This window comes from Saccopteryx bilineata, chromosome 8 (genome assembly GCF_036850765.1).
Source record: "Saccopteryx bilineata isolate mSacBil1 chromosome 8, mSacBil1_pri_phased_curated, whole genome shotgun sequence".
Classification (NCBI taxonomy): Eukaryota; Metazoa; Chordata; class Mammalia; order Chiroptera; family Emballonuridae; genus Saccopteryx; species Saccopteryx bilineata.
This window is the reverse complement of record NC_089497.1, coordinates 67,132,315-67,148,034: the sequence shown is the minus strand read 5'-3', so window position 1 is coordinate 67,148,034 and position 15,720 is coordinate 67,132,315. Positions and strand designations below refer to the sequence as shown.

The window sequence follows — 15,720 nt, the reverse complement described above, 5'->3', positions numbered from 1 at the left end:
GCCCAGGAGGGGCAGGGCATCGCCCCCTGGTGGGCAGAGCGTGCCCCTGGTGGGCGTGCCGGGTGGATCCCGGTCGGGCGCATGCGGGAGTCTGTCTGACTGTCTCTCCCTGTTTCCAGCTTCAGAAAAATGAAAAAGAAAAAAAAAAAAAAAGTGATCCAAATTCTCTCCTACTTCTTACTTCTAGTCTTCTAAATTTTCTTTTGGAGAAATAAGTTCTAATTTAATTATAAAGCAAACAAAGCTCAGGCTATAATTTGCAAAAAACAAAAAGTTTACAGGTGTGAATCATGAGCATAATAAATTCCTTGATTTTTTTTAAAGTTTATTTATTCATTTTTAGAGAGGAGAGAGAGAGAGGGAGAGAGAGAAACAGAGAGAGAGGAGGGAGGAGGAGCTGGAAGCATCAACTCCCATATGTGCCTTGACCAGGCAAGCCCAGGGTTTCGAACCGGCGACCTCAGCATTTCCAGGTCGATGCTTTATCCACTGCGCCACTACAGGTCAGGCCGAGCATAATAAATTCAAGTGCACCAGAAATATCACTTTATTTTCAGAATATATTAATTTCTATTTTAAGTTGCCATCCTACTGGGCTAGTAGAAAACCTCAGTCTTTCTTGGAGTTCCCTCACTCTGCTGCTCCCCACACAAAGTTTGTGCCACAGTTCAAGACTCACATAGTCCAAGGTAATTGGGTGTTGGACATGAGAAGGTGGTCTGATTCTTCATCATTGGTCCACCAGTGTCCCCTGCTGAGGGATGCTTACTACCCTGTTCACATAACTCTTTGGTCTAGTTTAACTTTTACTTCAGTATCAAACTGGAATTACCAGAGTCTCTGTACCAATGAATAGGACTGCCAAGAGATTCCATGTGTGTCTTCTCTCCCTGAGATCTTGCTGTCCTCAGACTACACATTCAGAAAGCAGGGCAGAGGTGTCCTCTGCTTCCAGACCCCAAGATGCTTCTGTTCTTCTCACACCTTCCACCCAGGCGAGGAGCTTTCTAGTCTCAGAAAGTTTTCTTTATTCATTTCTGGTGCCAAGGGGCTCTTTTTCCACACTTGAATTCTCTTTCTTTTCCCTTCCTCCCAAATCAGGTTCAAACATTTAGACATAAGCTAATAAGACTTTCAGGGGTCGTCAAACTTCTTATAAAAACCGCCCACTTTTGCAGTGCTGGTAGACCTGGTCCCTACCGCCCACTAGTGGGCGTTCCAGCTTTCATGATGGGCCAATCGCGGCGCTGTTTGGTTGCACGGTAGGGACCAGGTTGACCAGCACTGCAAAAGTGGGCGGTTTTTATAAAAAGTTTGACGACCCCTGCTAGTGTTAGGTGTGCGGTGATGGCAGAAAGTAGATTCTAATCGGGGAAGGGAGAGAAAGGAAAGAAAGGAAGGGTGAGACAGACCTGAGTCAGCTCCCAGGCTGGGAGGGAGAGCAACAAGACGGAGAAGCTGAGGCGGGGGCGGAGCGGGAGTGGGTGGCTGACAGCTGGTCCTGCTAGGTCCCAGGACGGGTGGAGAGGAGCACAAGGCTGATTATGGTGCGAGTTTCAAGTGAAGACTCAGACTCGGAAACAAGAGTTGGGGGAGGGTGGTCAAAAGATACAAACTTCCAGCCTTAAGATAAGTCAGGACTAGGAACCTAATTTACAGCATGGTAACTATAGCGCCACTGTAAGGTATACAAGAAAGTGTTGAGTAGATCCTGAGAGTTATCATTACGAGGAGAAACTTTTTTTCTTTTTATTGTATTTATATGAGACAATTAATGTCAACTAACCCTATTGTGGTAATCATTTCAAAATATACCTAAATCAAAGCATCTTGCTGTATACCTCAAACTTACATAATAATGTATGTCAATTATTTCTTAATAAAACTGGAAAGAAAATAGAACTTGGCAGTGTATTCAGGCAGAATGTAACTTTGGAGAAGGACCATCTGGGTTCTAGTCCCAGTCTTACAATTTATTGCCTATAAGATCCTAAGGAAGTTATTAAACCTCTTTGGACCTCCTCTTTCTTCTCTAAACAAACAAACAAACAAAAAACACGATGTTTCCCTTTCCTTCCTAGAGTACAGCTAGACTTCATTTCCTGGAGCCATAGGATGATACCAAAAAATATTGCTCACGAAAATTAGAGGATATTTTCAAAATGAATATGAAGCGATAAAATATCCCTTGATTTTTGTGAACTATATATTTAGTAACCAACATGACATCAGCACTGACCAGCAGCAGATACAACACCAGTTTGTTTTATCAGTATTGTTGTATCTGACCAAATAGCAGTTACGACAACCAGTCAGAACAGCCACCAGCCACCAGCAGCTACGGTGGCACCAGCTGGATGTCTGCTCTGCAGACTCACAGAGGTGGCTGCTTGGAGAGGGAGTAAAGAAAGGTGAAAGCCAGGGAGACCGAAAAATACATCGCTTAATAACTCACAGAAGCATTTGAGTCGTGTTTTATAATTTATAAAGTACTTTCACAAATATTGCTTGTGTTACTGAAAATATAACCTGGAAAACATAGGATTGAGTGTTCTCATTCACTTCAACGAAATGCATCGTAATATGCAAACCCACTTGCTGCAGGTGAATAATGGATTAAGCAACAAACCCTATTCTAGGGAGCTTACATTGTGCTAGAGGTTTTAGACAATATAGTGTTTATTGCTCTTCTTCTAGATTTTTTTGTTGTTGTTACATGGTAACTAAAAAGTATATAAATGTTTAATGCTTGTTATAGTCTGTAAATTGTGGGACTGGGATTAGAACCAAGATCAGCCTCTTCCAAAGTCACATGCTTTCCCATTTATTTTACTGCCTGTATACACTGTCAAGTTCTGTTTCTGAGTCTTCACTTGAAACACTCACCCTGATCAGCCTTGTGCTCCTCTCCAACTCTTCCTGGACCACGCACATCAGTCATCTCCTTACTCCCCCACTTCAGCTTTGCAGGTCCCTCTTTTTTCCCATTACAGGAACTTACCTAAGTCTGTTTCATCTTTAGTTTTATTTCCTACATCCTCTCTGACACACCCCCTTCCTGTCACACACACTAGAATCTACCTTCTGACATCACCACATACCTGAAATTGCTTCAGTAAGTCAGGAATTCTTAACCATCCCACCCTAATCCACCCTAATATTAGAATAATTTATAAGAACTAATTAGAGCCCTGGCTGGTTTGCTCAGTGGTAGAGCATCAGCCCAGTATGTGAATGTCTTAGGTTTGATTCCAATGGTGGCACACAGGAGAAGTGACCACCTGCTTCTCCACCCCTCTTCTCTCTTTCTTTTTTGCTCTCTATCTCTCTCTCCGTCTCCCACAGTCATGGCTCAACTGGCTCGAGTTGGCCTTGAGTGCTGAAGGTGGCTCTGTGGCCTTGGCCTCAGGCATTAAAAATAGCCCAGTTGCAGAGCAATGGAGCAATGGCCCCAGATGGGCAGAGCATCACCTCATAAGGGGCTTGCCAGGTGGATCCCACTCAGGGTGCATGTGGGAGTCTGTCTCTCTGCTTCCCTTGCTCTCAATTTAAAAAAAAAAAAAAAAGCTTGGCTCAGCGGTAGAGCGTTGGCCTAGCGTGCGGAGGACCCAAGTTCAATTCCCGGCCAGGGCACACAGGAGAAGCGCCCATTTGCTTCTCCACCCCTCCGCCACGCTTTCCTCTCTGTCTTTCTCTTCCCCTCCCGCAGCCAAGGCTCCATTGGAGCAAAGATGGCCCGGGCGCTGGGGATGGCTCTGTGGCCTCTGCCTCAGGCGCTAGAGTGGCTCTGGTCGCAACATGGCGACACCCAGGATGGGCAGAGCTTCGCCCCTGGTGGGCGTGCCGGGTGGATCCCGGTCGGGCGCATGCGGGAGTCTGTCTGACTGTCTCTCCCTGTTTCCAGCTTCAGAAAAATGAAAAAAAAAAAAAAAAAAAAAAAAAAAGCCCTGACCCATGGTGTGAAAGTGTCTACCTAGAATGCTGAGGTCACCAGTTTGAAAACCTAGGCTTGCCCAGTCAAGGCACATATGAGAGTTGATGCTTCCTGCTCCTCCCCCTCTTTCTCTCTCTCTCTCTCTCTCTCCCTATTAAAAACAAAAACAAAAAAAACTAATAACCAGGCCCTGCACATATATTATCTCATTTACTCAAGAAACCTTATTAAGATACTGAGATTTTTCACTTTTCCAGATGAGGGAATTGAGTCTCAGAAAGGCTATATGACCCTAACTTCCTCGGGATCACGTAGCAATTAAGTAGAAGAGCTGGAGTGGAATCAAGATTAGACTTACTTTTATTTTATTTTATTTCTATTTCTATTTTATTTAGTGAGAAGAAGGGAGGCAGAGACAGACTCTTGCATGCACCCCAACCAATCCACTGGGAAAGCCCACTAGGGGGTGATGCTCTGCCCATCTGGGTCCCTTGTTCCATTGCAACTGGAGCCATTTTTTAGCACCTAAGTTGGAGGACATGGAGCCATCCTCAGAGCCTAGGGCCAACTCACTCTAATCGAGCCATGGCTGCAGGAGGGAGAGGGAGAGGGAGAGGGAGAGGGAGAGGGAGAGGGAGAGGGAGAGGGAGAGAGAGAGAGAGAGAGAGAGAGAGAGAGAGAGAGAGAGAGAGAAGTAGAGAGGAAGGGGTGAAGAAGCATATTGGTACTTTTCCTATGTGCTCTGACCAGGAATCAAACCTGGGACTTCCACACGCCAGGCTGATGCTCTCTCATTGAGCCAACTGGCCAGGGCCAAGGGTTAAACTTACTGACAAGCTCATGTTCCTGCCACTCAGCTACAAAGCCATCATCCAGCCGCCATTGACCCCTCTTTACCAGGGGCTCTCAGGGAGACTGAATTGCCAACTTAGAGACCATATCAACAACAACAAAAAACTCAAACATTATTTTGGGGAAAAAGAGTGTAAGAATTGAAAGCAAGCATGACCAGACAGTGGCACAGTGGATAGAACACTGGACTGGGACGCAGAGGACCCAGGTTCAAAACCCCGAGGTTGCCGGATTGAGTGTGGGCTCATCCACCTTGAGCGCAGGGTTACTTGCTACAGCATGAGATCATAGACATGACCCATGGTCGTTGGCTTGAGCCCAAAAGGTTGCTGGCTTGAGCGAGGGGATACTCGATCTGCTGTAGCCCCTCTGGTCAAGGCACATATGAGAAAACAATCAACAAACAACTAAGATGCCACAACAAAAAATTGATGTTTCTCATCTCTCTCCCTTCCTGTCTATCTGTCCCTATCTGTTCCTCTGTCTGTCTGTCTCTGTCACAAACATACACACACACACACAAAAGACTTGAAAGCAAATATTTAGGAAGGGCAAGCCCACATCTTATCATACCCTTAGACCTCCCTTCTTTGAATAGTCTAACTTTATCAGAAAGATCACCTAGGCTTGGTGAATGAAAGACTCCCATAATGTCCACCAAACCAGAAACAAGGACTGGGTAAGCAAGCTTCACTCAACCCATCTCTCCTTAGTCTTCTCCCCTGTCTCCTCTGCCCTTTCTACAACTAATCCAAGTGAGTGGAGAGAGGCTGGCTGGGCCAGAGATCAGATAGGATGCTCATTTCTTATTTTTAGTTGTGCCAATGTTCTGGTGTGGGATTCCCTGTATTCACTATGTCCCTGTGCATGGATGGGCTCCTCAGGTGTGCAAAGAAATTTGATTGAAAGGTGTCTGCACATGGTTGCATTATTATCACCTGTAGTGACTTTCATGAATGACTTTGGGAAAGTCATCTGGGGAAGGGAATAACAAGTTGTTGGTGTTTTTTTTCTCCTCCTTTATTAGATACTACTTTGATTTACTGCACAATGTTGTGCAATTTCCTGGAAATGTGCTCTGTGCTCCCACATGCTTCCCAAATGCAAACAAGCAGGTCAACGGCCCCAATGTTGTACCAACCTGAGATGTGCTTGAATAACCCAGCAGACCCTCTGTCCTTTTATAATAAGGCAAATAGAGGATGGCAGCAGGAATCCAAGCAGGGCCCTGAAGTGCTAAAGCAGAGAGAGAAGAGATAGAGAAGATAAGAGGCTGAAGAGAGTTAACATCAGCCTCCACCTTAGCTCCCAATTCTGGGTGAAACTCCCAGAAAGAGACTGTTTAATCATGAAGTTAATTGCCATCCTTCTCCTTTGCTCCAGGCTGCTACCAAGTTTAACCCAGGAGCTCTACTCGCAACAAATCGACTGCAATGATGAGGATGTATTTAAGGCTGTGGACATAGGACTGAAGAGATTTAACAGTAGACTCACAAGTGGCAACCAGTTTGTTTTGTATCGCATAACTGAAGTCAACAAGACGGTGAGTGAGCTGTGTTTAACCTTGAGGTCATTTGGGGTTTGTACTGTAACTCAGAATCTGGGACACACACACACACACACACGCACGCACACACACTAATCACCAAAGAACAAATTATGAAAGGTAGAAGCTTACAACTCTTAGAAAAGACCAACCCCACTCACTGGGCTGGGGGTGTAGGGCAGGGTATGCCTTGTCCTTACTTAGGCCACCAAGGTTGGCTTCCTGGGTGATCTGAGGAGAGGTGTGCTACCGGGAAATGAAAGAAAGGTAGATGGAGTCATTTAAAAGGGATTATGCGGAGTGGGAGAATCCAGAAACTCACTCAGGCTGTAGCAAGAAAATTTACTGGATGAACGGCCCTAAACTAAACTATAAAGACCTCCAGATGTCAAATGGGAGGGCGTGCTTAAGGCACTATATCTAACAAATACTGTGTAATCTCAGTTATATGTGGGATCTAAACTAGTCAAGCTCAATAGAAGCAGGAAGTAGAATGGTGGCTGCCAGGGCCTGCGGGGTGGAGGAAACGGAGGTGCTGGAAGGCTACAGGGCTGCGGGGTGGAGGAAACGGAGGTGCTGGAAGGCTATATACTTTCAGTGACAAGATGAAGAGGTCGTGACGATCTAATGAACAGCGTGGTGATTGGAGCTAATAATACTGTATTGTATATTTGAATGCTAAAAAGTGTTACCACACACACAAAACAGGTAATTATGTGAGGTGATAATGTGTTAATTAGCATATTTGTAGAAACCATTTCACAATGTGTATATATATATATCAAATCACCTTATGGTATATCTTATATACACAATTTGTCAATTATACCTCAATAAAGCTAAGGTGAGTGAATGGCAGTGGGGTGTGTCTAAGAGGAGTCAGAAATGAGATTAACATGGTTCTACTGCATTAGACAAAATATCTGCCATGAAGTCCCTATGGCTAAATGCATCAAGGGGTAACAGCAATGTTCTGGTTGGTTTTGAATACTTTTATCACTGATTAATACTCTCAGGTTGAAATCCTGATAGGATGTGCAAATCCAAGAAATACAAACTTTCAGACCCCAAAGGGGTGGCGTCTATGGGTGGAGTCTGGAAGGACTCTCCGGAGGGGGCCTTGGCAGCGGTCCCTGCAGCCCTCTCCCTGGGGCCCCAGGACCAGTCTCTCCCGGGGTGGCTCCGGGCCGGAGGGGGCCTTGGCAGCGGTCCCTGCAGCCCCCTCCCTGGGGCCCCAGGACCAGTCTCTCCCGGTGTGGCTCCGGGCCGGAGGGGGCCTTGGCAGCGGTCCCTGCAGCCCTCTCCCTGGGGCCCCAGGGCAAGTCTCTCCCGGTGTGGCTCCAGCCGCTCTGGGCTGCCTTCCCTCCGCTGGAGCCCAGATCTGTAGAACTCAGTCCTGCCAGTTCCAGCTCCAGTTCCAGCTCCAGCTTCACACAGTCCCAGACAGGCAACAGGTCCTTTGAGATCTGTAATGAAAGATCTGCATTCAGATGATAATGAGGAGGAATCAGGTAGGGCAGAACATAAAAAGGTGACTCTGAAATGGAGAGGCCTGTAAAGAGCCGGAAGTGGCAGCATTAGCTTAACTGGTAACAATGACAGTGACAGCGGTTCAGCTTCTTCCCCCTAGGAACCCTCGTTACCCTAATTAAAAACCAACAACAGAGAACCCGGGTTCGATTCCCGGCCAGGGCACACAGGAGAAGCGCACATTTACTTCTCCACCCCTCCGCCGCGCCTTCCTCTCTGTCTCTCTCTTCCCCTCCTGCAGCCAAGGCTCCATTGGAGCAAAGATGGCCCGGGCGCTGGGGATGGCTCTGTGGCCTCTGCCTCAGGCGCTACAGTGGCTCTGGTCGCAACATGGCGACGCCCTGGAGGGGCAGAGCATCGCCCCCTGGTGGGCAGAGCGTAGCCCCATGGTGGGCGTGCCGGGTGGATCCCAGTCGGGCGCATGCGGGAGTCTGTCTGACTGTCTCTCCCTGTTTCCAGCTTCAGAAAAATGCAAAAAAAAAAACAAAAAAACCCAACAACAAACAGATTCGTGAAATGAAAAGTCCAACAAATCAGATAAGCACATAAAGAATGGTGACTATGGGCCCTGGCTATTTGGCTCAGGGGCAGAGCATTGGCACAGCATGTGAATGTCCAGGTTCGATCCTGGTCAGGGCACACAGGAGAGGTGATCATCTGATTCTTTCTACCCTTCCCTTCCCCTCCCACTCTTCTCTCTCTTCCCCTCTCCCACAACCATAGCTCTACTGCAGGGGTCGGGAACCTATGGCTCACGAGCCAGATGTGGCTCTTTTGATGACTGCATCTGGCTCACAGACAAATCTTTAATAAAAAAATAATAACGTTAAAAATATAAAACATTCTCATGTATTACAATTCATTCATTTCCTACCGCTCATGTTCATGGTTGCTGGTGGCTAGAGCCAATCACAGCTGTCCTCTGGGACAACACCAAATTTTTATTGGATAATGCATAACGTACATGGGTCGGGTCGTTACATGGCTCTCATGGAATTACATTTTAAAATATGTGGCGTTCATGGCTCTCTCAGCCAAAAAGGTTCCTGACCCCTGCTCTACTGGTTCCAGCAAGTTGGTGCATCCTCAGTGAGGATGGCTCTGTGGCCTCAACCTCAGGAGCTAAAGTTGGAGCAATGCCCCAAATGGGCAGATAATCCCCTTCCTTAGGGGACTTGTGGGTGGATCCCGGTGGGGGCGCATGCAAGAGTAGGACTTTCTGCCACTCCTCTTCTCACTTAATTAAAAAAAAAGAACCAAAGTAAAAAATAAAGAGATAGACTTTCAATAGTTTATTTAAATGAATTTCAATTCTCTGTGATTGTTTACTTTGATAAAAGAAAAAAAATCCCTGGCCTTGGCCGGTTGGCTCAGTGGTAGAGCGTCAGCCTGGTGTGCAGAAGTCCTGGGTTTGATTTCCAGCCAGGGCACACAGGAGAAGCGCCCATCTGCTTCTCCACCCCTCCCCCTCTCCTTCCTCTTTATCTCTCTCTTCCCCTCCCGCAGCCAAGGCTCCACTGGAGCAAAGTTGGCCCGGGCACCGAGGATGGCTATGGCCTCTGCCTCAGGTGCTAGAACGGCTCTGGTTGCAACAGAGTAACACCCCAGATGGGCAGAGCATCTCCCCTTGGTGGGCATGCCGGGTGGATCCCGGTCAGGCGCATGCGGGAGTCTGTCTGACTGCCTCCCTGTTTCCAACTTTGGAAAAATACAAAAAAAAAAATTAAAAAAAAAAAAATCCAGTTATTTGACATGATGAGATTAAAGGAAAAAGACCAGTGAACATTTTTTTTCTTTTTTCCTGAAAGAAAAATTAAGCCATTCTGTTTTACAAACTAGTGAAGTCATGTGAGTTCTAGTGCCCTCAGCAATGTTTTATTGCTGTTGTCTTCACTGGCTAACTTCTGTGGCAAATGTGGGGTTTTTGTCCTAAAATGTCCATACAGGTCTTGGCCAGTGGTGTCAGCCTGGTGTATGTACATCCTAGGTTTGATTCCCAGTCAGGGCTCACAGGAAAACAGATCATCTGCTTCTTTCCCCCTCCCTTTCTCTCTTCTCTCTCTTTTCCACTCCTGCAGCTGGTGGCTCAATGGTTCAAGTGTGGCCCTGGGCATTGAGGATAGCTTGATTAGTCTGAGCATGTCAGCCTCAGGTGCTAAAAATAGCTTGGTACTCGAGCATTGGTCCTAGATGGGGTTGCTGGGTGATCCCTGCCTGGGTGTATGTGGGAGTCTGTCTCTCTACCTCCCCTCCTCTCACTTAAATAAATAAATAAATAAATAATAAAATAAAATGTCTATATTATTACCCTTTGCTTTGCTATGCATATCACCACCACCTACTGCTTTATTAAAAGCTGAGACTTCCCAGATGCAAATATTCTGACACATGCAAGCCATGAGAGAGCTCTGGCCCCAACTCAGGAGACCTGGGACCTGGGCTGGCTTTGCCTTTCCAAAGTGGGAGGCTGCCTGAGCTCTGCTCTATTTACTTGAGCCTCTCTACTCTCACCTGCAAAGCAAGGGACTGGACAATCTCACCTCTCAGGTCCCTTGCTGCTCCAACATGCCAGAATTTTGCATCTGAAAGCTCATCTAACTCAGAACCTTTTAACTTTAAAAGTTTTATTTATTATTTTATGCCACACTAGAAAAAATAGAAAACAAAACAAATAAAAATATTAAAATTACCCATAACTAATCTCACCATCTAAAGATAATTGTTAACATTTTGTCCTCTTGTTTGTTTGCTTTGTAATTGTAAAAGTAATATATGTTAGGTCCTGGCTGGTTGGCTCAGTGGTAGAGCACCAGCCTGGTGTGTGGTAGTTCCAGGGTCGATTCCCGGCCAGAGCACACGGGAGAAGCGCCCATCTGCTTCTCCACCCTTTCCCCTCTCCTTCCTCTCTGTCTCTCTCTTCCCCTCCTGCAGTCAAGGCTCCATTGGAGCAAAGTTGGCCTGGGTGCTGAGGATGGCTCCATGGCCTTCACCTCAGGTGCTAGAATGACTCCGGTTACAATGGAGCAACACCCCTGACGGGCAGAGTATCGCCCCCCCACCCCCAGTGAGTATACCTGGTGGATCCTGGTCGGATGCATGGAGGAGTCTGTCTCTCTGCCTCCCTGCTTCTCACTTCAGAAAAATACAAAAAAAAAAAAAAAGTAATATATGTTTGTTTTAAAAAATACTTAGGCAATTGAAGAATGTTTGTTTAAATAAGAGCATAAAACACACCTATGTACTCACCACTGAGAGACAAACATCTTAACCTTTAACAGCTTTGCTGCATAACTTTCCAGACTTTTAAAATCATGTATCTACATATAAGTTGGTTTCTACAAAAATAGGCTAATACTATGGATACTAACCTTTATAAGCTAAAGAATGTATATTTATAAATTACATTATGAACATTTTTCTAAGTATTTTTAACTTCCAGTATTTTTAATAAATGTTTTGTTCTTGTTGAATTAAATCAGTATCAAATATTCAAATTGCACCAGATCCCACTAAAATGGTTTGCTGTTGCTTCAGTTCAATGAATCCTACATATCTTTGGTTACTGTTTTTTCAGGATGACCTGGGCACATTTTATACCGCCGTGTACGAAGTCAAGGAGGGTGACTGTCCTGCTCAAAGTGACAAAACCTGGCAGGATTGTGACTACAAGGAAGCTGAACATGCCGTAAGTGTGATGTTCTGGAGCTTCCAGTTTGTTCTGTCGCGACTGCAAGATTATTCCACTAGTGCTGGGATGCTGGGTGCTGCTGAGCCTGTTTGTGAGGGGCGCACTAAGCCCTCAAATGTGTAGGAAAGTCAAATGCTTGATGTCTGTGTTCTTGTACTGACAGAAAGGGCATGGAGAGGCCAGTCATTAAATGTGGAGAGAGCCCTCCGATGAGGAGGGCACTCTTACGACCAATCAGGACTTATTGGCCAGGTCCCAGAGAGTCAACAGATGGATATTTGGGCTAAGATCAAGGCTGGTAGGGAAGACCATGGGTGCTTTATTTGCATAGACCTGAGTTTGAATCCTGCTCTGCCTCCAGCTGGCTGACCGCTTTGAACCTTTGGGCTCCCTTGTAAAAGGAAATCAAATTGAGCTCATTTACTTGTTGGAGGATGAAAGGAAACACAGTCAAAGGACCTTGTTTTAATAACAATGACTATCTCAACCAAATGCCTAACAGATGTATGCCAGACCCCAGCTGGTTGTTTGGCCTTAACTGAAGGAGACCGCAGACGGTGTCCTCCAGGAAGCAAGCCACTCTCTCCACAGTACACGGGCTCGCCTCTTCAGTGCCGAACACCAGCGTCCTGTGTGCAGTTAAACACTGACGTTGAACTCCGAGTCCAGAGGGGAGTTTAGCAGCCAGCTCTAGGGCATTGTGTCCATCTTGGTGAAAAAGAGGTATTCCTGGTGCTCCAAACATAAAACTACTTTAAAACCTCACCGTTTTATACTGCCTCTCCTCCCGACGTCTCAGGAATATCAGTGGATTGTAAATAATAATGATTAGGCCAAAGAACATTCATTCTTGTGTCTCAAAACTCTGTTAGAAAACATTTTGCCAAGTTTTAAATAACAGAAAAGCCATATTTAGCAACAGCACTAGGTGTGCGCTCCTCCATCTGAAAGATTAAGATAAATGTCCTCTCTGTTTTCTTCCCTTCTTTTTAGGCCACAGGAGTATGCACAGCCATTGTGAGGAAGAGCGACACCATGAAATTCTACCTGTCTTCCCAGAGCTGCCAAATTACTCCAGGTAGCTGATGTGCCCTGGGGGGCAATGAACCGTTTCCACGTGAGGCCAGTAGCCTAACGTAGACAAAGCCCCTTCCCAGGGGGCACTGGGTGGCTGTAGACATGCCATTTGCAGCCGTAGTAGCTGGAGTGGCACAGAATCCTGAGGTCGGGGCCAGGCTGGGCCAGCCGTCCCCTCCACACTACCCCGGCACTCTTCCTGGAGAGCTGTGCTGTTTTAGGTATGAGCAAAGGCGCAGGGAAAAGACTGCAAAACATGCCACCTGCCTTCAGCTGTAGTCAGCATCCCAGAGTGAGAAAAGCATGGGCTTTGAGATCAGAGCTGGCCTGGAATCTTTCAAAAGTTTTTCACTTTTCCAGTTTCCCTTATCCTTATCTATACAGGGGATCTCACTGCAGAGAATTATTGTAGACTAAAACTAGATGATAGGCCTGAAGGTACAATCAGAATAATGTACTAATGATAATCAGAATAAAAGCAATAATAGCTGCCATTTATTGAGCACTTACTGCCAGCCACAGTTTTAATCACTTTACATATATCAGGGGTCGGGATCCTATGGCTCATGAGCCAGATGTGGCTCTTTTGATGGCTGCATCTGGCTCGCAGACAAATCTTTAATAAAAAAAAATAATGTTAAAAATATAAAACATTCTCATGTATTATAATCCATTCATTTCCTATTGCTCATGTTTATAGTTGCAGGTGACTGGAGCCAATCACAGCTGTCCTCTGGGACAACACCAAATTTTTGTTGGATAATGCGTCACGTACATGGGTCATTGTATGGCTCTCACGGAATTACATTTTAAAATATATAGTGTTCATGGCTCTCTCAGCCAAAAAGGTTCCCAACCCCTGACATATATTAACTTCTTGAATCCTTACCATTCTTTGAAGCAAGTGTTAATATTCTAATTTTACAGATGAAGAAACTGAGGCCAACCTCAGTTAAGTATCTTGCTCAAGATCTCACAGCTAGCAATGAACAGAGTTGGTATAGTAGACCTTGTAAGTACAGAGCAACCTATGAACACTGTTAGCTCCTTCCCTCTGGTAGCAGAGCAGCTGGGAGCAGGAGAATGGGCACATTTAGGTAATGTCAATCACAAAGCCAACCCAGAATTGGCCTTCTGCAAGACATGGTTTTAGTACAGGAGACCCCAGAACAGCATCTTGAGCCACACTCTTGACCATCAGTGTAGGGGCAATTGTTCTAGTCATCCTTATGGAACCCACAAAAACTATACCCCTTGAGTTTTGACTCTAACAAGAAGTGGCATGCAAAGAAAAACAGTCCAAAACAGAAAAGAAATCACAAATAATTTTTTAAAAATTGTACTAGCTTTTATTATTCAGTTTAAGAACTCTAGCTCCATAAGCAAAATTTCCCATGGTCCAGAATACAGCACTTACATCCTATGAAAGACAAAAACTTTACCACACCTTCTAGGTCCACAATTACTACTAAACCCACAATCTCTCTTTTTTTTAAATAAATTTTTATTTTAATGGGGTGACATCAATAAATCAGGGTACATATATTCAAAGAAAACATGTCCAGGTTATCTTGTCATTCAATTCTGTTGCATACCCATCACCCAAAGTCAGATTGTCCTCCGTCACCTTCTATCTAGTTTTCTTTGTTCCCCTACCCCTACCCCTCTCCCTCCTTTTCTCCCCCCACCCCCCGTAACCACCACACTCTTGTCCATGTCTCTTAGTCTCTAAACCCACAATCTCTTATCTGAAACTGCTTTTGGCCAAATATGTCTCAGAATTCAAAATTTAAAATCTTTATTTTAATGTTTTAAAGTCTCCCTAGAAATGTTGGGGCAGGGTGGAAAATCGTTCTGTCACCCAGAAAAACTGAATTTGCATTTTTCCTACTCCCTTACCCTCAAAAGGCTGCTCCACCTCTTCTCTGACCCCAATCAGAGCTGCCGCCCAGGTCAGCAAAGCAGCCTCTAGTCCAGGGGTCCCCAAACTACGGCCCCTGAGGCCATTTATCTGGCCCCTGCTGCACTTCTGGAAGGGGCACCTCTTTCATTGGTGGTCAGTGAGAGGAGCATAGTTCCCATTGAAATACTGGTCAGTTTGTTGATTTAAATTTACTTGTTCTTTATTTTAAATATTGTATTTGTTCCCGTTTTGTTTTTTTACTTTAAAATAAGATATGTGCAGTGTACATAGGGATTTGTTCATAGTTTTTTTTATAGTCCGGCCCTCCAACGGTCTGAGGGACAGTGAACTGGCCCCCTGTGTAAAAAGCTTGGGGATCCCTGCTCTAGTCTCTTCTCCCTCTCCCCATTCTCCAGGGTGCATTAATCTTTTGTTCTCTCATCAGTAATTCTCTCACCTTTCCCATGTAATTCCCGTCCAGTTTTTTTTAACTCTGCCCACTACCCTGATGCAACCTAACTTCTGCAAGGCGAACAGTGAAGAAAGCTATGAATACCCAGTAAATCCTTATTCTGAGACCCATTCTTATGGTATGAAAGCCAAGAAACAGTTGCAAGGGGAGTTGTGTTGACCTGCTCACAACCGAGGGCCTCCTAATTCTGTTTGGATCTTACATACTCAGACAGCAAGAGCCCGGGGCAAAGGGGCCTTAGGAAGCTCACGACTTTCCCTTCTCTACAGTGTGAGCCTCTACTGACGAGCAGGTTAGGACTGTTACAAACATTACTTGGTAGCTTAAAACAAACTCAAAAATATTTTACATCATTTTATTGAAACCCCTTCAGTGGCACCCCATGGTTACTGACGACCACTCTTAATTCACTTTACTGTGTCATTGAACACCCTGAAATTATGTGGACAATGTTGTGAGTACCTGCATTTTCCTGGAGAGGATGCCTTTCATCTGGTTCACCAAGAAGCCCATGACCCTTGGGGAAATAGTCTGTAATCCCTGGCTTCCAGAGTACTATTCACACTCAACAGCAGAGGACTCTGTCTACCAACTGCTTAGACCTCAATCATCACTCCCTGCCTCCTGCTTTTAGTGCTGGTAAAATGTATGCCCCTGGCTGGGGAGCTCGGTTGGAGCATCGTCCTGAAGCACAGAGGTTGCCGGTCTGATGCCCCGT

At 45.5% G+C, this 15,720-nt stretch overlaps 1 protein-coding gene across 3 annotated transcripts in view; it reads left to right on the top strand.

The window, feature by feature from the left end:
• The first annotated feature begins 5,955 nt into the window (after positions 1-5,955).
• KNG1 (kininogen 1) overlaps positions 5,956-15,720 on the top strand; it is a 30,590-nt gene continuing 20,825 nt past the window's right edge. For 2 of the 3 annotated variants that reach the window (XM_066241730.1, XM_066241729.1), the window contains exons 1-3: positions 5,959-6,329; positions 11,437-11,547; positions 12,544-12,628. In XM_066241730.1, coding sequence (XP_066097827.1) covers positions 6,135-6,329; positions 11,437-11,547; positions 12,544-12,628 — 391 coding nt within the window. In that variant the 5' untranslated portion in view covers positions 5,959-6,134. Of the gene's footprint in view, positions 6,330-11,436; positions 11,548-12,543; positions 12,629-15,720 lie in introns of all 3 variants that reach the window. The other variant, XM_066241728.1, reaches the window with a different exon arrangement.